The sequence below is a fragment of the Phyllobates terribilis genome, unplaced genomic scaffold (assembly GCF_046119375.1).
Source record: "Phyllobates terribilis strain yellow unplaced genomic scaffold, ASM4611937v1 Scaffold_1__5_contigs__length_1240528914, whole genome shotgun sequence".
Classification (NCBI taxonomy): domain Eukaryota; kingdom Metazoa; phylum Chordata; class Amphibia; order Anura; family Dendrobatidae; genus Phyllobates; species Phyllobates terribilis.
Genome location: NW_027362761.1, coordinates 1,034,416,367 through 1,034,439,885, shown reverse-complemented (window position 1 = coordinate 1,034,439,885; position 23,519 = coordinate 1,034,416,367). Strand labels below are relative to the sequence as shown.

Genomic DNA, 23,519 nt, shown 5'->3' with positions numbered 1-23,519 from the left:
GCTTGCACCGTGTAGTGAACCCTCTGTATTTACTTTCATGCAGTCTTCTCTTTATGGTAGATTTGGATATTGATACGCCTACCTCCTAGAGAGTATTGTTCACTTGGTTGGCTGTTGTGAAGGGGTTTCTCTTCACCATGGAGATTATTCTGCGATCATCCACCACTGTTGTCTTCAGTGGGCGCCCAGGTCTTTTTGCATTGATGAGTTCACCAGTGCTTTCTTTCTTTCTCAGGATGTACCAAACTGTAGATTTTGCCACTCCTAATATTGTAGCAATTTCTCGGATGGGTTTTTTCTGTTTTTGCAGCTTTAGGATGGCTTGTTTCACCTGCATGGAGAGCTCCTCCTTGACCACATGTTTACTTCAGAGCAAAACCTTCCAAATGCAAGCACCACACCTCAAATCAACTCCAGGCTTTTTATCTGCTTAATTGAGAATGACATAACGAAGGGATTGCCCACACCTGTCCATGAAATAGCCTTGGAGTCAATTGTCCAATTACTTTTGGTTCCTTTAAAAACAGGGTGGCACATGTTAAGGAGCTGAAACTCCTAAACCCTTCATCCAATTTTAATGTGGATACCCCCAAATGAAAGCTGAAAGTCTGAACTTCAACTGCATCTGAATTGTTTTGTTTAAAATTCATTGTGGTAATGTCTAGAACCAAAATTAGAAAAATGTTGTCACTGTCCAAATATATATGGACCTAACTGTATGTGTATATATATATATATATATATATATATATATATATATATACATACACATACATACACAGTGGGTACGGAAAGTATTCAGACCCCTTTAAATTTTTCACTCTTTGTTTCATTGCAGCCATTTGGTAAACTCTAAAAAGTTTAATTTTTTTTCTCATTAAAGTACACTCTGCACCCCATCTTGACTGAAAAAAAACAAATGTAGAAATGTTTGCAAATTTATTAAAAAACAAAAACTGAAATATCACATGGTCATAAGTATTCTGACCCTTTGCTCAGTATTGAGTAGAGGCACCCATTTTGAGCTAGTACAGCCATGAGTCTTCTTGGGAATGATGCAACAAGTTTTTCACACCTGGATTTGAGGATCCTCTGCCATTCTTCCTTGCAGATCCTCTCCAGTTCTGTCAGGTTGGATGGTGAACGTTGCTGGACAGCCATTTTCAGGTCTCTCCAGAGATGCTCAATTGGGTCACAGCTCTGGTTGGGCCAGTCAAGAATGTTCACAGAGTTGTTCTGAAGCCACTCCTTTGTTATTTTAGCTGTGTGCTTAGGGTCATTGTCTTGTTGGAAGGTGAACCTTCGGCCAAGTCTGAGGTCCAGAGCACTCTGGAAGAGGTTTTCATCCAGGATATCTCTGTACTTGGTCACATTCATGTTTCCTTCAATTGCAACCAGTCGTCCTGTCCCTGCAGCTGAAAACCACCCCCATAGCATGATGTTGCCACCACCATGTTTCACTGTTTGGATTGTATTGGGCAGGTGATGAGCAGTGCCTGGTTTTCTCCACACATACCGCTTAAAATTATCACCAAAACGTTCTATCTTCGTCTCATCAGCCCAGAGAATCTTATTTCTCATAGTCTGGTAGTCCTTCATGTGTTTTTGAGCAAACTATGTGGGCTTTCATATGTCTTTCACTGAGGAGAGGATTCCGTCGGGCCACTCTGCCATAAAGGACCAACTGGTGGAGGGCTGCAGTGATAGCTGACTTTAAGGAACTTTCTCCCATCTCTCTACTGCATCTCTGGAGCTCAGCCACAGTGATCTTGGGGCTCTTCTTTACCTCTCTCACCAAGGCTCTTTTCCCACGATTGCTCAGATTGGCTGGACGGCCAAGTCTAGGAAGACTTCTGGTGGTCCCTAAGTTCTTCCATTTAAGGATTATGGAAGCCACTGTGTTCTTAGGAACCTTGAGTAGTGCAGAAATTCTTTTGTAACCTTGGCCAGATCTGTGCCTTGCCACAATTCTGTCTCTGAGCTCCTTGGGCAGTTCCTTTGAGGTCATGATTCTCATTTGGTCTAACATGCACTGTGAGCCGTGAGGTCTTATATAGACAGGTGTGTGCCTTTCCAAATCAAGTCCTATCAGTTTAATTAAACACAGCTGGACTCCAATGAAGGAGTAGAACCATCTCAAGGAGGATCACAAGGAAATGAACAGCATGTGACTTAAATATGAGTGTCTAAGCAAAGGGTCTGAATACTTATGACCATGTGATATTTCAGCTTTTATTTTTTAATAAATTTGCAAAAATTTCTACATTTTTGTTTTTTTTCAGTCAAGATGGGGTGTAGAGTGTACTTAATGAGAGAAAAAATGAACTTTTTAGAATTTACGACATGGCTGCAATGAAACAAAGAGTGAAAAATTTAAAGGGGTCTGAACACTTTCCGTACCCACTGTATATATATTTATATACAGTACAGACCAAAAGTTTGGACAAACCTTCTCATTTAAAGATTTTTCTGTATTTTCATGACTTTGAAAATTGTACATTCACACTGAAGGCATCAAAACTATGAATTAACACATGTGATCTTATATACTTAACAAAAAAGTGTGAAACAACTGAAAATATGTCTTATATTCTAGGTTCTTCAAAGTAGCCACCTTTTGCTTTGATGACTGCTTTGCACACTCTTGGCATTCTCTTGATGAGCTTCAAGAGGTAGTCACTGGAAATGGTTTTCACTTCACAGGTGTGCCCTGTCAGGTTTAATAAGTGGGATTTCTTGCCTTATAAATGGGGTTGGGACCATCAGTTGTGTTGTGCACAAGTCAGGTGGATACACAGCTGATAGTCCTACTGAATAGACTGTTAGCTGCTTTTTTCTTGCCATAATACAAATTCTAAGTAAAGAAAAACGAGTGGCCATCATTACTTTAAGAAATGAAGGTCAGTCAGTCCGAAAAATTGGGCAAACTTTGAAAGTGTCCCCAAGTGCAGTTGCAAAAAACATCAAGCGCTACAAAGAAACTGGCTCACAGGAGGACCGCTCCAGGAAAGGAAGACCAAGAGTCACCTCTGCTTTTGAGGATAAGTTTATCCGAGTCACCAGCCTCAAAAATCACAGGTTAACAGCAGCTCAGATTAGAGACCAGGTCAATGCCACACAGAGTTCTAGCAGCAGACACATCTCTACAACAACTGTTAAGAGGAGGCTTTGTGCAGCAGGCCTTCATGGTAAAATAGTTGCTAGGAAACCACAGCTAAGGACAGGCAACAAGCAGAAGAGACTTGTTTGGGCTAAAGAACACAAGGAATGGACATTAGACCAGTGGAAATCTGTGCTTTGGTCTGATGAGTCCAAATTTGAGATCTTTGGTTCCAACCACCGTGTCTTTGTGCGACGCAGAAAAGGTGAACGGATGGACTCTACATGCCTGGTTCTCACCGTGAAGCATGGAGGAGGAGGTGTGATGGTGTGGGGGTGCCTTGCTGGTGACACTGTTGGGGATTTATTCAAAATTGAAGGCATACTGAACCAGCATGGCTACCACAGCATCTCGCAGCGGCATGCTATTCCATCCGGTTTGCGTTTAGTTGGACCATCATTTATTTTACAACAGGACAATGACCCCAAACACACCTCCAGGCTGTGTAAGGGCTATTTGACCAAGAAGGAGAGTGATGGGGTGCTACACCAGATGACTTGGCCTCCACAGTCACCAGACCTGAACCCAATCGAGATGGTTTGGGGTGAGCTGGACCGCAGAGTGAAGGCAAAAGGGCCAACAAGTGCTAAGCATCTCTGGGAACTCCTTCAAGATTGTTGGAAGACCATTTCCGGTGACTACCTCTTGAAGCTCATCAAGAGAATGCCAAGAGTGTGCAAAGCAGTCATCAAAGCAAAAGGTGGCTACTTTGAAGAACCTAGAATATAAGATATATTTTCAGTTGTTTCACACTTTTTTGTTAAGTATATAATTCCACATGTGTTAATTCATAGTTTTGATGCCTTCAGTGTGAATGTACAATTTTCATAGTCATGAAAATACAGAAAAATGTTTAAAATGAGAAGGTGTGTCCAAACTTTTGGTATGTACTGTATATATACACACACTGTGTATATATATATATATATATATATATATATATATATATATACACATATGTAAAAAATTTTCAATTACTGTAATCAGTCTGGGAACACTGTGTTTCACATGCAACATGATATATATAATAGTCCAGCATGTAGCTGAAAAGAGAGAAACAGATGCAAAGGCTTATGTGGAACATAAATGTGGATGCAGTGATTTTCTTCTTGTTTGATCTTTAAGCCTCAAGTGGTAACATATCAGTATGACATGTAAGTGCTACGGTGCATATTAAATGTCACAAACAGCTGGTATAAAGTGAAGTAAAAACAATACTGAAGTTCTCAGTTTCCCAAGTATGAAAATAAAAAAGTGTAATCTTTTGTATGGAAGACATCTTATATCTTACATTCATGTTTTGAAAACAGAAATAGTTTTATATTTATATTTTCTTTTATCCCACAACCAAGAAGTTCTAAGTAACAAAATTGCCATTGCAATTATGCTTCATTCAGATGTCTGATTTTTCTTGTGTTTGAAAAAAAAAAAAAAGAGACCGATTTCCATCAGAGTTGGATCGGATTCTCATCAGTGTTTGGTCAATGTGATAGTTTTTACCGTGAGTGTTTCAGCAGTTTGTGTTACATGCAATTATAAAATTGATGGCAGATTCTTAAGTTTCTCCTTAAAATGGGCATATCCATGTTTTAAGCCACCCTGTAAATATTATGCCCCCAGATTCATCAAAGCAATTTTGCCAGAATTATGGTGTAAAGTGCTTTTAAAGTTGAAAAATTTTGGCACAACTTAGGAGCTGTGCAAAAAGGTTTTGACTTTTGGTGTTTTCTTGGAAGTTTCTCCCAGCTACACTTCAATGGCGTAACTGGGTGTCTTGCTGCGGCTCGTCTAACTCATGATGAGCTGTGGTGTTCCTTACCCAAAAAATATTACTCCATTCTGGTACTGGTGTAAGATATCTGCTGTAGTGCATAGAGGCACACTCTGCTCATCAGGCACTCCTGATTCATAAAGAGGTATGCAACTCTTCATGAAATCAGAATCGTCTGTCTACACCACGACCCCTCATCAAGACCATTTTCATTTATATATATTTAATATAACTATAATAGTACTTACTTGCATATATCTCCTTCTGGGTCTTCAAGACCAAATTTTTCATCAAAGGTCAATTGTATCCTTAAATGTTCCTCCACTGCTACCAATCTCCATACCAGCACAGTGCTTCTTGGGTATGAATGGGGAAACCTGGGACTGTGAATTGATCCATTGAATGAAACTGAAACAATCTTCTCATGCTGGTGATCCTGAACTCCTGTTGACGATAATTAAAATGTAAGATATATAACAAATTAATAGCTGCATGGTACACTTACAAACATTGATATGCAAAGCATCGAATTGGTGGGCTCCATGATAAAAACTAAGATGAAGCTTCCTGGTCGGATACCACATTTTCAGGAAAATATCATTTTTCATATAACAAATAATTCCCTAACATATGTTTGCAATAGTTGCATGACATGTATTTTGATTCTAATGCCGCGTAGTCACAATTTATCTGATTAAATATTACATGACTGCTTTCAAATCTAACTAGGAAGTTTGCATTGTACCAACCCTTACTGTAAATATCCTGCAGATATGTTCAGCTTGCTTATGTGTATCTAATTGTATGACTACTAAAGAGATCAAAAGCATCCTATTATATCACAATTTCCATTTAACAGACTCAACGTGATATCGTGGAATTACACCAATAATCAAAAAGTAACAAAGGTCAATTTCACTATTTTCCTTCCGTTATTCAAATCTATGGATGGGCACATATATTTTCTATTGACAACTAAAGAGTATGTTATAACAGGATAAAAAATACAAATATAATTAAAGATGATAATACAAAGTATAAATAAATACAACATTCATTGACAGTTAAAGTTTGGATATTTTGGTAGTAATAAAATTTAACAAGTTTACATCGGTTATTGTTATCTATACCATGGATGGCAAAAAGAACAAACAAATGAATTTTGGAACAAATCAAGCCAGAAATATTACTGAAAGCAAGGATTATCAAGCTTTGACTTTCCTACTTTGGACACATCATACAAACAGAGCAATCACTGGAGAAAGATATCATAGTCGGAAGAATAAAAGGAACAAGCCTAAGAAGACCAGCAACCTGGTGGCTTCACACTATCAAGATAATGGCAGAGAAGACTCTGGTAGACCTATATAGGCTTGCACAAGATCGATCATACTACAGAGCATTCATCCATCAAGTCACAATGGCTCGAGATCAAGCCGAAGGTCGCTAAATAATAATAATAACATTGGTTAATAATAATTTTATTTATATAGCACCAACATATTCTGCAGCACTTTACATTTGAGAAGAGGAATTAAATTAATCATCAAATTCTAATATACCAAATTCCCATAAAAACAATACATTTTATTAGATATGCAATAAAAACGTTCCCCCACACTATCTGCTGGGCATCCAATGGGCATCCATTATTCCTCTCCCTAATGAACTGTTATTCGATAATGAAACTCGTTGAAGCGCAGTGTGTGGATGGCTTAGTACAACAGATGTATACTGTTACTATGAAGTACTTTACTTTCCCTTTTGAGTAGTATATAACCTGATAATTTTGGATGTACAAATATTTGAGAGATATCAGTTTCATATACAGTATGTTTGAATTTTGGTAGCACCCTGGGCTTGGTTTGTTCTAGGTACCCTTCTTTTGTATCATATTATATTGCATGTATCTAAATATCTGACTATATCCTATCAGGGAATTCTAGGGCACTCTTGGCACAGCCGTCGTTGAACGGGGTACCATTTACTCTTAACACTATGGTGATCACCTCCACGGCCAGGTAGTACCATCTATAGGGATTATTAGGGTGCATTTACAATTGTATTATTGTTCCGCGTTGCCCTATACTATATATTAGGGACCTGACCGTGTGTTTTGTGTGATGGAATCTTTTTATTACATATCTAATAAAATGTATGTTTTTCATGGGGATTTTATATGTTAGAATTTACAGTAATAGAATTTAGAAAAGTAGTGATAATTCAATATTTATGCCACCATGATGATCAGTTGATTGGCAATGGTCCGGCTTTTGGAATAAGATTAATCTAAGCATGAACAGTTTCTTGTATCACGAGTGGACCTGATATGGGCATGTGCTAATGATTTCGTATGGCTGTAATATATACACAGTGATGAATGCCACCCTGATTCTGCAGAAAATAACATTTGAGTGAAGCTAGTTGGTTTTATCTGAGACATATTATACACTGGTTCAGTTAGAGGACACCCAAGTTGTTTAAACCATAAAGTCTTATGAAATAATGTATGATTCTGCCAACATTAAGTAGATGAAAGCAGATGACAGGTTTTCTTGCCACCTCCTTTGTATATTTTCATTGAAAACAGATATTATCCTCTGTTCACACCAAGTCTTGATCTCTCACCAAAAAGAAGTAAGAGAGAAAACAGTGGTTGAAACAATGATAGGATTAAAAATTATGGCTGATGTGTGATTTCCAATCTGACAGCCAAGGAAATGTCAACAACGATAAATCTGGAGAGGTTCCAGTGTATAAATGGTGAGCCTAATATTACTTCTGAGATGTATGGTTCTTTTATGGACAAAATGTCTTCTAGTAAGATTTCAGAATGGGAAACAAAATAAAAGCACCCGTATTGAAGGATCTAGCTTTTTTTTTATACTTAATACAAAGCAGGGGGAAATAAATTCAAAGGAAAGCACATGTCTCCAGTGTACAGTACAACCGAGAGGTCACACAAAAGTACAAAATGAATAAAGGTGTTTTGTCTATCTGCTCCCATAGTTCTCTCTGTGTGACTTTCTGAAAAGAGAAATGAATTTATCAGTCATTTTGAAGCAGCTTAGACACTCAGCAGACTGGAGAGACAGGAGACCACACACATCAAAGATGAATGAGTTATATTCAGTTTTCAAGAGACAAAATGGGTGCTTGAGAAGCTAAACTAGTCTACCATAAAATCAACCATAAAATGTCAAGGAAAGTTTAGAATGAAACACACCTGGAGCTCCGTTAAGTAGAAAAATCCACAAAGTTTTGTATTAAATCTTGCTCTATACCCTTAAAGTAACTTTCCAAAAAGAGATCTACTGTGATGAAAAGCACTAGTTTATCTTCAGTCCGTATACTTTTATCTTTGTCTCGCAGTGCAGGAATGTTTCAGTGTAAGAAGCAGTGTGATTACTTTTGCACATTGTCTTCTGGCACAGGGAGCGCGTATGACCCATTACAATATGACTTTGCAAGGAAAAGTGTAACTTGAGAACTGTGTCCTAAACTTTAATACCTCTTTGTTCTTGCTCTTTCACGGCATGATCTGTCGATCACAGGCAGCTTTACTGCTGCAGACGACTGAATGGAAATCTACACTAAATATATCTGTTCATATTAATGTGCTTGCTTTTCCATTTTGTTCAGTACTGGAAATAAAGAAAACACTCTGCTCAATTATTCTGTTTAGTACAGGGTATATTTAGTATTGTGTACCAGAACCGAAACCATATCACAAAATGAAATTGTTGAAGCTTTATGACTGAAGTGAAAGAGGTGAAGACTGTACTTCCTGAAATGGGTTGCCCAATTAAAAGAGTGCAGTGCTGCCCCCAATGTTACAGTTTAAAGTTTTAACTTCATCTATACAAAAACTTGCTTGCCTAATATAATTAAGCTTGCAATTCATGCACATTGCCAGTTCCATTTTCTGTATATATGAAGTACTGCGCAAAATTTTAGGCAAGTGTGGAAAAAACTCCTGCAAATTTAGAATGGTTTCAAAATAGAAATCTTAATAGTTTATTTTATCAATTAACAAAATGAAAAGTGAATAAACACAAGATAAATGTAAATCAAATCAATATTTTGCGTGGACAGTCTTTGTCTTAAAAATAGCAACAAAGCATCAATTCTTCCAGGTACACTGTCAGGAACTTGGCAGGAGGTTGTTCCCAATATCTTGGAGGACTAAACTCAGGTCGTCTGCAGATATAGAGTTGCGCAAATCCTTCTGTCTCGTCATATAATGCCAGGGTGATGCAATAATGATGAGATCAGACTCTGTGGGAGCCATATCATCACTTCAAGGACTCCTTGTTCTTATTTAGGCTGAAGATAGTTCTTAATTACATTGGCTGTATGTTTGGGGTTATTGTCCTGCTGGAGAAAAAATTTGGATCCCTTCAAACACTTCCCTGGTGGTATTTCATGATAGATAAGTATCTGCCTGTATTTCTCAGCCATGAAGACATCAAGAAATAGACAACATTGAGGACTATAGATGTAGTGGTGGACGAAGGAAGTTTAGTGCAGCAGATGAAAGACATATCATGCCTTTTTCCCTTTAAAATCGGAATTTGTCCAGGCGTGCAATCAGCTTAGAACTGGCAGGAACCAGTGGGACCCAGCTACACCCATCTACTGTGCGGAGAAGACAGGCCAGAAGTGGTCTTCATGGAACGACTGCAGCGAAAAGCCATACCTTTGAAATGGATGGAAACAAGGCCATGTGACTCCTCGATACACAAAAACTTAGTAACTGGGCTGGAGAAAAATGGTAGCAGATGCTCTGGATTACCAGGTGAAATGTGAAATATTTGGGTGTAACAGAAGACAGTTTCTTTAGGAAGGTCTGGAGAGTGGTACAATAATGAGTGTCTGCAGGAACAGTGAAGCATGGTGGAGGTTCCTTGAAAGTTTTGGGCGGCATTTCAGGAAATGGAGTTGGGAATTTAGTCAAGATTAATGGTGCCCTCAATGCTGAGAAATACAGGCAGATACCTATTTATTATGATAAAAAAGTTTAGTGCCAGCTCACCAACCATGTCCTGTAGTCCAGCAAGAACAGAATGATGTTGTAACAAAACGTGAGGCAATGGAAGAAAAAGGATATTCCAACTTATGGTAATGAATGTTAAAAAATATTCTAAGTTTAAGCAAACATTTAAAAATACATGACAATGTAGCAAGGGGTAGGAAACAACATGGCGACACATTTCGAATGCAACACAGCGATCTTTCTCAAGGCCTTAAGGAAGAATGCTGTGCTGCATTCGAAACGCGTTGCCATGTTGTTTCCTGCTCTCTGCTACACTGTCATGACTTTTTAAATGTTTGATTAAACTTGTAATATCCTTTTTCTTCCACTTATTTATTATGCAATATCCTCAGAGAGGCATCTGATTGGCTTTAAATTTATTCTGCAGCAGATCAATGACCCCATATATACAGCCAATGTCATTAAGAACTATCTTCAGCTGAAATAAGAATAAGGAGTTCGGCAAGTAATGATATGGCCCCACAGAGCTCTGATCTCAACATCATTGAGTCTGTGTGAAGAGACAGAAGGACTTGTGTAAATCTATACCCAGAGAAAAACTGCAATTAGTCAAGTAAGATGTTTAGAGCAACCTCCCAGCCAAGTTCTTTCAAAAACTTTGTGCAAGTGGATCTAGAAGAATTGATAATTTGATGCTGTTTTGAAGGCAAAGGGAACTCACACCAAATATCGAGTTGATTTAAATTCCTCTTTCGTTTAGCTAAAAAAAAATTAAAATAAACTATTAACACTTCTAACCTTGAAAACATTCTTATTTGGCATAATTTTTCCCACACCTGTCTAAAACTTTTGCACAAAACTGTATATATACAGTGAATGTCTCAAAAAAAAACTCTTTAAGGTCACCCTCTTATCCAGAATATAATTTGCATACTGACCTGTTCTTTGAGATGATCACCCCTAGAAGACTGTATATGTTTTTTTCAAGTGCTTCATAATTCTACAGGAAAGATTAACGATGGTGTAAAGAAAGTAAAACTGATTAGTTTAGAAGATATGTAACTATTAATTATTGAAAAAACTACCATCAGTTATGGTTTCATAAGTATGGAGGGAGGTTAACAATTAGACTATGATCTTTTCATCTCAGAAAGCAGGAAATAAATCCACGGTACCTATAACTGTGTACAAAGTCAACTTTGACCTACTAATTAGGGTTGAGCGAGTATGTTCTGTCCGAGTATGCTCGGGCCGAGCTCCGAGTATTTCCAGCTGCTCGGTGATATGTTTGAATCGCTCCCATGTGCATGATTTGCAGCTGTTTGACAGGTTTATTACATGTGAGGAATGTGTAAGAAATAGACATTCCTCCCATGTAATAAAACTGTCAAACAGTCGCAAATCATGCACACGGGAGCGATTCAAACATATCACCGAGCAGCTATAAATACTCGGAGATCGGCCCAAGCATACTCGGTGAAAGGGTTAATAGAACATACTCGCTCAACACTACTACTAATCACTAAACTGAGTCAATCTGTAATAAACCTTGTAGCAGCAGAACGAATAGGACTACAGTACTATGGACTGGCCGACTAGTCTAGATTATGTGTAACCAGTTAGTGGTGTAATAATAGGTGGTTATGGAATTTTCTAATGATACTAATGTTAGGGTTACTTCAAAATTGTGAAGCATGTTAATGTTTTTAAGTGAGGGTATCTGTCAGCTACTTCCTTATGTTACAAGACATAGGGGGAATATGACTGCAGCATCAGAGTGCGGAGTTTGTTTGTAGTCTGTCAGCATAGAAACACATAGGGCTGCATAGGAGATGTGAAAAAATTGGTAGGTTGCATTTAAAGTAGCAGTCCAAGGCTCAGGTCACACAACCGCTTTTCTCTCATCTGAGAAAGTCTGTCCAATTATGCGAATCACAGTTTGATCAGGCTGTAATCAGAGTTTAATCAGAGTGTGATTAGTGTGATGAAATTTTCTCGGAGGTGGAGGGAAAAAAAAGTTTATCCATTTTCTCTATATTGTCAGCCTGATTTTTTCCACAGACCCCTAGAGTTGAATGGGCGAGTGCCATCCAATTCTTGGAGGCAAATGATGCATGCTGCGATTTTTTTCCTCGGACCTAGTCTGAATCGGACATGTGCACAGCCCCATAGAATAACATGGGGGAGAATGCCATCTGCCAAAGTGAAGGATAGCACTCATCCTATTTCAACAGTTGAGTGCACAAGCCCTAACAATTATTTTTTCATATAAAATGCTAAACCAGCAATATTCTAGAAATGTATTTGTTTTCACCTCAGTTCACTTCCAACCATACATTTTTAACATTTTATGCAGCTAGGTCACGTGATCTCTAGTCTGACAACTCTCAGACACTTCCTTACCACATAGTTCCGCACCCCATGTTCTTCAGTAGGTCTACACAGCTGCAGATATGCAATGCAACAATATAGTAGGTAATTAGCTCCCCACAATAATTAGCTGCAGAATTCTAAAGCTTTTCTGACTTAGGCTATGTGCCCACGATGCAGAAATGCTGCATATTATTTCCGCTTCTCCCTGGCAGGAAAAACGCATGCGGATTTTACATGCGTTTTTCCCGCCAGGTAGAAGCATTTGTCAAGCGTTTTTGCATGCATTTCTGCATGCGGGTTATCAAGCGCTTTTCCAAGCGATTTTAGCATCACTTGGAAAGTGCTTGACAACTTGTTCACACTATATAAATCCATGCAACCGGCATGGATTTATAGTAGTGTGACCAAGTTAGTTAAAAAAAAAAATAAGAAGAAAGGTAAAAAATAAAAAATAAAGATTATACTCACCTTCCGATGTCCTCCTGGTGTTTTCTCTGCTGCGTCCGGTGTCTTGGGTGGCTCGCGGTGGTGGGAAGGACCTGCGGTGACGTCATTGAGTGATGTGACAGGTCACATCACTCAATGACGTCATGGCAGGTCCTTCACAACACTGCGACCCATACAACAAACCAGACGGAGGGGAGAAAACACCGGGAGGACATCGGAAGGTGAGTATAATCTTTATTTTTTATTTTAAATTCTTTTTTTTACAGTTTCTATGGTACCCAGGTCTGGATGAGAGTCTCCTCTCTTCCAGACCTGGGTACCATCCACACATTGAACCGTGTGATATCCGCTTGTGCAGATGCAGTGATGCGGATGTCACGCGGTCCAATGTAAGTCCATGGCGGCGATTATGCTGCGTGTCCGCAAAATTAATGGACATGCTGCATATTTTTCCGCAATGATAATCCGCAGCGGAAATTTCCGCAGCATGTGCACAGCACATGCGGATTATCATTGGGGACCATGGGGCACGTATTGCCAGCCATTTTTTTAAGTGTTTTCGCTGCAGAAATTCCGAGGCAAAAATGCTTGAAAAACGCATAGTGGGCACACAGCCTTACACTGCCTTTCCATTCTCACTGTGTGTGCTGTCTGAAGAATTTCTAGTGTATTCCTGACTGTCTACCATGCCTGCTGGTACATGGTGGAGCTGACAAGGAGGAACCCATCATAAGAAGGAGGCAGAAAAAATAGTCGGAATCATATCACATAAGATACACAGATTTTGCAGAGTGGATAAGAGGACAGTAGATTTACGTCACTGATTTGTGACTTGCTCCCCCTAAATAGTACTTAGAGTAGAGCAGTTGCTCTGTGATGAAACTCCACCTGCTGTGTAAAGCATGTGGAGCATAATAGCAAAGTAGTTTGTTAGTGGAATCATATTTGAAACCAAGGAGTAAAGTTGCAACCAATATACAAGTGATAGGCAATAAAGTGTGATTAACATTATTACTTATTATGCGTTGCTTAAATAGCACCATCATAATATGCAGCACTTTACAGACATTATCATGACTGTCCCCATTGGGACTCACAATCTATATTCCCTATCAGTATGTCTTTGGTGTGTGCGAAGAAACCAATGCAAACATGGGGAGAACATACAAACTCCTTGGAGATGTTGCCCTTGGTGGGATTTGAACCCAGAATCATCTCATAAAATGATATTAGTATTTAATATTCCTTAAAGGGGTTTTCTTATGAATAAAGTACATTTTAATTAATAGATCTTGGAACAAAAATAAGTTACACAATTGGATGTGTTGTAAAAATGTTCCTGTGCTGAGATAATGTTATAAATGTGCCCCTGCTAGGTAGTTTGTAAATAGTAATACCACCGCTTCTGGGCAGGGGAGGAAGCAAAAGAGAGAATATAGACATTACAGCAGGGGATCACAGCTGATTCTTTTTGTGAGGTAGAACATTTCCCTGACTGTTTTTAAGCAATGTTTTACCTCACAGATAGAATCAGCTGTGATCCCATGCTGTAATGTCTGTATACTCTTTTGCTTCCTCCCCTGCCCAGGAGCTGTGGTATGATCAGACCATGTTCCTGTACGGTCAGACACAGCCATTACACAGTACACAGAAGGGGAACATTTATAAGATTATCTCAGCACAGGAGCATTTTATTTAAACACATCCAATTGTGGAACTTATTTTTATTCCAAGATCTATTGATTCAAATGTGATTAAAACTTTTCTCTTAGAAAAGCCCCTTTAAAAAGGGCACTTAATTGAAGTATCATAGACATACAATATATTTATAATAAGTTACTTTTGATGGGGAACAGAAGGTCAGCAAAATGGTGGGTGGCTTTGTGACACCAGCAGGGCTCAGTAAACATATACACAATTACCAGCATTCTCCCAGTCGTAATGTATCCATACCAAAAATATCACACAGGGCTTTGAGGAGACAAGATCACTTTGCATCTATGTTGCTTATACACAAGTTAAACCATGACCTGTACAGTCAGAATAGACACAGGTAAAGCTTTCACCTGTGTTACTGCAGATGGAGACACATCCATGTTAGTCAATCTTCTATATCACTGCAACATAGGGTAAGCTTTATCACTATGTCAGAACTAGATGAGTCCTCACAAATCTTATTGTACCCCGATCTTAATCCCTCCTTGCCATAAAGGTTGGCACCCTATAATGAACGGCAAATTACGACCACCTAACCAAATGCTGGCCCCATTGTGACTCATACTGTTCCTTAAAACTGTAGATAATATTACCAACTCCACATTTATATTGCTGACCTCTCGGTAACCACGGATCCAGCATAAGACTAGCCTATATAGCAAAACCCAGCTTCATAGTGAGTCAGGTTATCCCTATTCACAGAGGTGTAAGGGTTGGAAACACACCAGGGCCCTAAAAACTAGGGGGGCCCCAAAGGTCCCTTTGCTTCATATGAAAAGACTATTAATATTAAAAGAGCTTTGTCAGTTGAGGGCCCCATTGGAGATTATGTGATGGGGTCCACAAGTTTCAAGTTACGCCACAGATCTTAATATACAGTTAGGTCCATATATATTTGGACAGAGACAACATTTTTCTAATTTTGGTTCTAGACATTACCACAATGAATTTTAAACAAAACAATTCAGATGCAGTTGAAATTCAGGCTTTCAGCTTTCATTTGAGGGTATCCAACAGCCAACCAAGTGAAGAACACTCTCCAGGAGGTAGGCGTATCAATATCCAAATCTACCATAAAGAGAAGACTGCATGAAAGTAAATACAGAGGGTTCACTGCACGGTGCAAGCCACTCAGAAGCATCAAGAATAAAAAGGCTAGACTGGACTTTGCTAAAAAAAATCTAAAAAAGCCAGCACAGTTCTGGAAGAACATTCTTTGGACAGATGAAACCAAGATCAACCTCTACCAGAATGATGGAAAGAGAAAAGTATGGAGAAGGCGTGGTACAGCTCATGATCCAAAGCATACCACATCATCTGTAAAACACGGCGGAGGCAGTGTGATGGCTTGGGCATGCATGGCTGCCAGTGGCACTGGGTCACTAGTGTTTATTGATGATGTGACACAGGACAGAAGCAGCAGAATGAATTCTGATGTATTCAGAGCCATACTGTGTGCTCAGATCCAGCCATGTGCAGCCAAACTGATTGGTCATCGTTTCATACTACAGATGGACAATGACCCAAAACATAAAGCCAAAGCAACCCAGGAGTTTATTAAAGCAAAGAAGTGGAATATTCTTGAATGGCCAAGTCAGTCATCTGATCTCAACCCAATTGAGCATACATTTCACTTGTTCAAGACTAAACTTCAGACAGAAAGGCCCACAAACAAACAGCAACTGAAAACCACCGCAGTGAAGGCCTGGCAGAACATCAAAAAGGAGGAAACACAGCGTCTGGTGATGTCAATTAGTTCAAGACTTCAGGCAGTCATTGCCAACAAAGGGTTTTCAACCAAGTACTAGAAATGAACATTTTATTTACAATTATTTAATCTGTCCAATTACTTTTGGTTCATTTAAAAACAGGGTGGCACATGTTAAGGGGCTGAAACTCCAAAATCCTTCATCCAATTTTAATGTGGATACCCTCAAATGAAAGCTGAAAGTCTGAACTTCAACTGCATCTGAACGGTTTAGTTTAAAAGTTCATTGTGGTAATGTCTAGAACCAAAATTAGAAAAATGTTGTCTCTGTCCAAATATATATGGACCTAACTGTATATAATTTAAGATTAGTTGACTCGTCTCAGTTCAGATACTGAGATGATTAAAGGATCAATGCATGTAAAATCAAAGTACCCTGAATCACAGTGTACACATATTCAGATTTGTATACTCATCTCAACATGTTTCCCCTCCATTGGTAGAAGGTTCATCAGGAGTATCAATGGGGTCTAAAAAACATTCCAGGGAGCGCTTCACTCAGCTGCCTCAAGCAAACTAACACATTGTCTCTCAGGTCAGCAGCGTCACTTAAGGTAAAAGACCATGTGTGAGCCTCCTAAAAGCAGTTAGTTGTGGTCAGAGCCAGCAAACTGGGCAATGGCATAGGGCCCCACACTCACCCAGAGGCCCTTGGCATCTACAGAAAAAATTAGATTGATAATAGCTCTGTATTATCAATCTAATTTCCAATGGTGAGACTGCTGAAGGACCTTTGGTGACATCACAGTCTTGTGACCATGATGTCATGACAAGCCCTGAACTGTGCGAGAGTTTAGAAGAACTGAAGAAGAGAAGACTGGTAAGTATTCTATAGCGTGCATTTATGTATGTGCATGCATTAATCTGTATGTATGTGCCTGTGAATGCATGTCTCTGTATGAGTATATGTATGTATGTGCCGGCATGTGTCTGTATGAATGTGACTGTGCATGCATCTGTATGTATGGGCTTGTGAATGCATGTCTCTGTATGTATATGACTGTGTATGCATGTCTCTGTGTGTGACTGTATATTCATATGTATGTGCATGTGACGCGCCCCCTGGGCCAGTGTTGTTGGGGATACCCGGAGCCGGATCAGATGGGGGTTGTAGTCTCCGAGTGGCTGTGACCCGGTCCGTGCCCAGGGTGTCAAGCTCAGTGTGTGGCAGTCCTTACTGATGTTACTAAAGTTCTTTATGTCGACTACGCCACCCGTTGAATTGCGGTCACTTCGGCCGCCGCTGCAGCAGGGTCCACTGAGGCTGATGGTGTTTGTGCAGCTTAGGTAGTATAACCCCCAACGGGAGGGGTATAGCCTCAGGGGGTCAGGTGCAGAGGATGGTGGTTGTGGAAGTGCAGGGATGATGGTAATGAGAGTCAGAGTCGGGTTGTGCAGTTCAGGGTTCTTTACTTACTGCAGATGTTCCGGTCACTCCGGCCTTGAGTGACCACCCGAGCCGTGCTGCGTCCACCAGGTCCTGGACTCGGCCAACCCCCAAGTAGTTCTGGAGCGTGGTTCTGAGCTCCCTTTCTGTCCTGTCCTCGTCTCTGGCCTTCCCCACCACGGATCCACCTATGTCCGGCTCCCTCGGGCCTTCTGTTGGTAACCCTTGACTCTGGGTTCCCTGACCCTACGCGTGGTCTGCCTTCCGGGTGGATTTGGTGGGTGGCCGTGGCAGATGCTGCCCACGGCCTCCGGTCTCTGGCTGAGGTATGCTGTAGCCCCCACCAGTTTGGGATCCGGTACCCTGTTGCCAACTCTTCACCCTGTGATTGTATTTGGGCTCTCAGAGTTCCTTCTTTCTCCCCCTCTGGGTCTTTCGTTCTCTCCTCTCTCACTCTGGGCCTGGGGCTGCTCTGCTCCTCTGCTTTCTTCCACTGCTCTGCAAAGTCTTCACTAAAACAGGCTGACTTCTCACAGACTGACCCTGATCTTAGATGGTTCCCACCTTTTATACTCCCTCTATGTGTGAGCTCAGGTGACCAGCACCCAATGAGCTCCTAGCACTACCCAGACTGCTCCCCCTATCTGCCCCTACACTACTGGGATGGTCCACCCCCCTCCCACTCCAGCCAAGGACAGACTCGGTCGTACCTGCACATTTCTAAGTGGGAGTACCGTTGGTCTGCCCTCCGGAAATGGGATGTGTGTAGTGCATGCAGCCTTCTGAGCTCAGTTCCACACTCCATCCTTACCCGGGAGTGGAATATCACACCTCTGGGTTGAGGTGCAATACCCCTGTAGCAGCCGAATCCTCAGGGTGCTACATTCCCCCCTGGTAAATCACAGCACGTCCTCGGGCTGTAAGATATAAACAACATCCAAAACATACAATTTTTTTTTTCATAAACATAAACATATAAACATATAAAACATTATCAGCAGCATAAACTTTTCATATAAACTTTTCATAAAAACATTCTTGTCTCTGGTACCTCCGGTCACGGTGCAACTTGTGACCGGGTAAAGTGCGACAGTCTCTTGAAGAAACACGGTTTCCTATAAAACCGGTAGGGGGCGCTTTAGGAAGCGCAACTATATACAAGGGGATATGGCCGCTCTCAGTCCTCGGCCAGGTATTAGGGAGGATTGACCGCTCTCAGTCCTCGGTCAGTGGGAATAGGGACACACGGGGTTAACAGTTCACTCTTGGCTGGTCCCAACGGGGACTATATTTTAACTAAGTAACAGTTCTTATACCCTGACGGGTAACTTTATACAGTCTCTTCACTACCGTACTCAATGACGGCGTCCTCCTGCTCTTTCTTTGTGGACAGTTTCAGTTTCAGACCCGTCCGGGTCCTCTTGCTCCTCCTCACACCGCAGCTCCTCCTCCGTCAGGCGATGCACATGGAGGGCGTAGGGTCCCTTGGCACACTTGTGCCGGGTGAAGGTGACCTCGTCCCCTAAATACAGGTCACGACCTCTGTGTCCCTCCGGTAGGTGGGACTCAACGTCTCTCCTGGTCACGAAGACGTCGCCTGGGGTGCGGTGATTCCTGATGAAACCCCACCCATGCTGCAGATTGAACTTTATCACAGTCCCGATGGTACGGGGACCATGCGCTGCACGGGGGTCTCTCCTGGTCCGGCTCTTCTGCTCCGCGCTCCTTATCTGGGCTTGCTGTTCCCGGACCCGCCTCTCTCTCCGCTCCCTCTCAAAGACCTCGAGCTGCTGGCGGCAGCACTCTGCACGCTCCGCTGCGGCTGCCCGAGTCTCCTGAGTGAACCCCATGAGGTCTTCTCCGGTGGGATCCCACTCAAACTGGGTCTCTTCTAGCGGGGGCGAGATCCTCTTCATGGGCTTTGGAGCCGGGATCAGGGGTTCGCACATGGCCCTTGCTTTTTGCAGCTCCAGCTGGATGTATTCCTGGGGCCATACGAAGGGCTGCCCATCCGGGCACGTATGCTGGGCGAACAGGTCCTCACCCAGGTGCGGTACTTTAGGTGTTATGGGCGCCGTGGTGGTAGCGGCGCCCGGGCTAACCAGGCCTTGCGACCAGGCCTGGGGCACCTTGAAAGTAAAGGGCACCGTAAGAACGGCGGCGCCCTGTGTTACTTGGCCCTGCGACCAGGCCGGGGGCTCCGCGGAGGTAGGGGGCGCTGTTGGTATTGCGGCGCCCGGGGGTTCTAGGCCTTGCGACCAGGCTGATGGTACTTCCTGCTTGGCCACACTCGGGGTCGAGGCGTGTGACGTCACAGGGGTCGCGGCTTCCGGTTGAGGCCTAGTCTGCGGCGGTGACGTTGCAGCGACGGGCACGGCAAGGGGTACTTCGGGCTCTGCGACGGGGAGCTGGGGCAGGCACGCGATTTCCCGGCTCGGGGTAGTGACGTCCCCTTTACCTGCCTCCATCCGTTCAGCTCCCTTCTCGGCGCCGTCTCCTGCCTTCATTCCTCCTGCGCCATCCTCAGAGGCGGTCTGTCTCCTCGTCTCGGGTGGCGTGCTCCGCTGACGGATTTCGGTCTGCTGGGCCATCTCTCGGCTCCACTCCGCCAACGTCTCTCGCTGCACCCGGGCCAACCTCTGTGCGAGGCCCTCCAGCGCAGTCTGTGCACACTCCCGGTCTCGGGGGAGCTGTGTTAGGATCTCCAGCAGGCCTTCTGGAGTGGCGACCTGCAACAGGCTCCTGACCACTGGGTCGGTGCTGCCTGGAGTGGCGGCCCGCATCAGGCTCCTGACCGCTGGGTCGGTGCTGCCTGGCTCTCCCTCCATCTCCGGGTAGGCTCTCTCTGGACTCTCTTCCAGACGTCTTGTCTCCGGGTGCGCTCTCTCCAGACTGCTCCAGGCGACACCCATCTTTGTTCTCTTCTTCTGTCTCCGCCCACATCGAGGGTGGTCCCGGGGCAACTTCGTGATTGTCAGTTCCAGGGGCAGTTCTCTTACGCTGATGGACACTTCCAGCATCACAGTCTCTGTTGGTGGGGGCGGTTTCCGCTTTTGGCGCCATTCTTCGACCTGGCCCACGATGGGAGGTGGCCTCTTGCCACCCTCTGGCACGCCCATAATGGCGTCCGCTCCCCCAAGGCGGGAAATCCTTGGAAATGGCGGGAATCGTCTCCCAGTGGCGGGAAACTCCATGGATGGCGGGAAAAAGCTGCAAATGGCGGACAACCGGCGGGAAACGACCTGTGATGGGGCCCGATGGCGGGGACCCTCCAGAACCGGCAGGAGACTTCTTTCTAAGGTAACGATGTACTTTTCTTCAGGCACGCAGTACCCGGTTGTTGCGGGCACGTAATCCTGCCGACTACGCCAAAGTTGACGCGCCCCCTGGGCCAGTGTTGTTGGGGATACCCGGAGCCGGATCAGATGGGGGTTGTAGTCTCCGAGTGGCTGTGACCCGGTCCGTGCCCAGGGTGTCAAGCTCAGTGTGTGGCAGTCCTTACTGATGTTACTAAAGTTCTTTATGTCGACTACGCCACCCGTTGAATTGCGGTCACTTCGGCCGCCGCTGCAGCAGGGTCCACTGAGGCTGATGGTGTTTGTGCAGCTTAGGTAGTATAACCCCCAACGGGAGGGGTATAGCCTCAGGGGGTCAGGTGCAGAGGATGGTGGTTGTGGAAGTGCAGGGATGATGGTAATGAGAGTCAGAGTCGGGTTGTGCAGTTCAGGGTTCTTTACTTACTGCAGATGTTCCGGTCACTCCGGCCTTGAGTGACCACCCGAGCCGTGCTGCGTCCACCAGGTCCTGGACTCGGCCAACCCCCAAGTAGTTCTGGAGCGTGGTTCTGAGCTCCCTTTCTGTCCTGTCCTCGTCTCTGGCCTTCCCCACCACGGATCCACCTATGTCCGGCTCCCTCGGGCCTTCTGTTGGTAACCCTTGACTCTGGGTTCCCTGACCCTACGCGTGGTCTGCCTTCCGGGTGGATTTGGTGGGTGGCCGTGGCAGATGCTGCCCACGGCCTCCGGTCTCTGGCTGAGGTATGCTGTAGCCCCCACCAGTTTGGGATCCGGTACCCTGTTGCCAACTCTTCACCCTGTGATTGTATTTGGGCTCTCAGAGTTCCTTCTTTCTCCCCCTCTGGGTCTTTCGTTCTCTCCTCTCTCACTCTGGGCCTGGGGCTGCTCTGCTCCTCTGCTTTCTTCCACTGCTCTGCAAAGTCTTCACTAAAACAGGCTGACTTCTCACAGACTGACCCTGATCTTAGATGGTTCCCACCTTTTATACTCCCTCTATGTGTGAGCTCAGGTGACCAGCACCCAATGAGCTCCTAGCACTACCCAGACTGCTCCCCCTATCTGCCCCTACACTACTGGGATGGTCCACCCCCCTCCCACTCCAGCCAAGGACAGACTCGGTCGTACCTGCACATTTCTAAGTGGGAGTACCGTTGGTCTGCCCTCCGGAAATGGGATGTGTGTAGTGCATGCAGCCTTCTGAGCTCAGTTCCACACTCCATCCTTACCCGGGAGTGGAATATCACACCTCTGGGTTGAGGTGCAATACCCCTGTAGCAGCCGAATCCTCAGGGTGCTACACATGCATATGTATTCGACTGTACATGCATGTCTGTGCGTGTATATATACACACTTATATATGCATGTGTCTTTATGTATGTGCCATGCTTCTGGATTCAAACCCTTGATTCTGTGTTCTCTGTGGTCGGCGTCTCTTTTTGCTGAGCCACAACAGATACACTTTTTCTTTGGGTACTGGGTAGTTCTGTTATCTTTGTTTTTGTCTGATTCATTCACTTTGCAGTAGTTTGTGTTGGTTGCAATTGTTTTGTGTATTATCCCTTTATTCATTAGGGAACTACTACTCTAGTCGCTGTTGAGTGGGTGCACCATTGTGTTATCTAAGGGTGCCAACCTCCGCGGTCAGGCAGGGACAGACCAGGGTCAGTGAAGGGCTTTACCTAGTCTGAACAGGGGCCTGTCAGGTTCAGGTATTTTTCGAGCCTGGTTTGTACGTTATCCGTGTGAATGTGCTTTGGCAGTCATAACAGCATCTATGTGCATGCATGTCTCTATATGTATGCGACTGAACATGCATGTCTATGTGTGCCTATGCATGCATCTATCTGTATGTATGTGCGCATGCATGTATCTATATGAATGTGCATGTATATGTGCCTGTGCATTCATGTATCTGTATGTATGTGCGGCATGTATGCATGTATCTGTATGTATCTCTATATATGTGCTCTGTGTATGCATGCGTCAGTAGTACACATTTGCTCCGTGTATGCATGTGTTTGTATGTATTTGCCCCATGTATGCATGCATCTGTATGTAGGTGCTCTCTGTATACATACGTCTGTATGTACGTGCTCTGTGTATGCATGTATCTGTATGTATGTGCTCCGTGTATGCATGTATCTGTATGTACGTGTTCTGTGCTTACAAGTATTTACTCTGTGTATACATATACGTGTGTATGTGCAGTGTATACATGTGTGTCTAATATATGTATATACATATGTGTGTAACATACAATGTTTGTGTCACATATTGTGTGTGTATGTGTATAGCATCCGCATTTATAAATACTGGCAGCACAGACGAGAGTTAATAAGTATAAACATCACACAACGAACGAACAAAATGCTGCTTATTCATGTTAATGCCGGAACAAAAATCATTGTTCTCAGCAGCACATCACCCGGTGTAAACTGCAGATCTGCTGCTGATAACATGATATGTATGGGGACAGATTGATCTACTAATGATCGTCCCGTGCCCATCATTCTTCATCAGCCGGTGTAAAGAGGCCGGGAAACAATCACCGAACAACTCCAATATTGTCAATCATGCTCTTATAACTGCCTAAACCCAGCAAAT

At 43.1% G+C, this 23,519-nt stretch overlaps 1 protein-coding gene across 2 annotated transcripts in view; it reads right to left on the bottom strand.

Moving 5' to 3' along the window:
- The window catches only part of PDGFC (platelet derived growth factor C), a 388,567-nt gene that overhangs the window by 208,356 nt on the left and 156,692 nt on the right, over positions 1-23,519 (bottom strand). For both annotated transcript variants that reach the window (XM_073644913.1, XM_073644921.1), the window contains exon 2: positions 5,180-5,375. In XM_073644913.1, the coding sequence (XP_073501014.1) occupies positions 5,180-5,375 (196 nt within the window). The remainder of the gene's footprint in view (positions 1-5,179; positions 5,376-23,519) is intronic.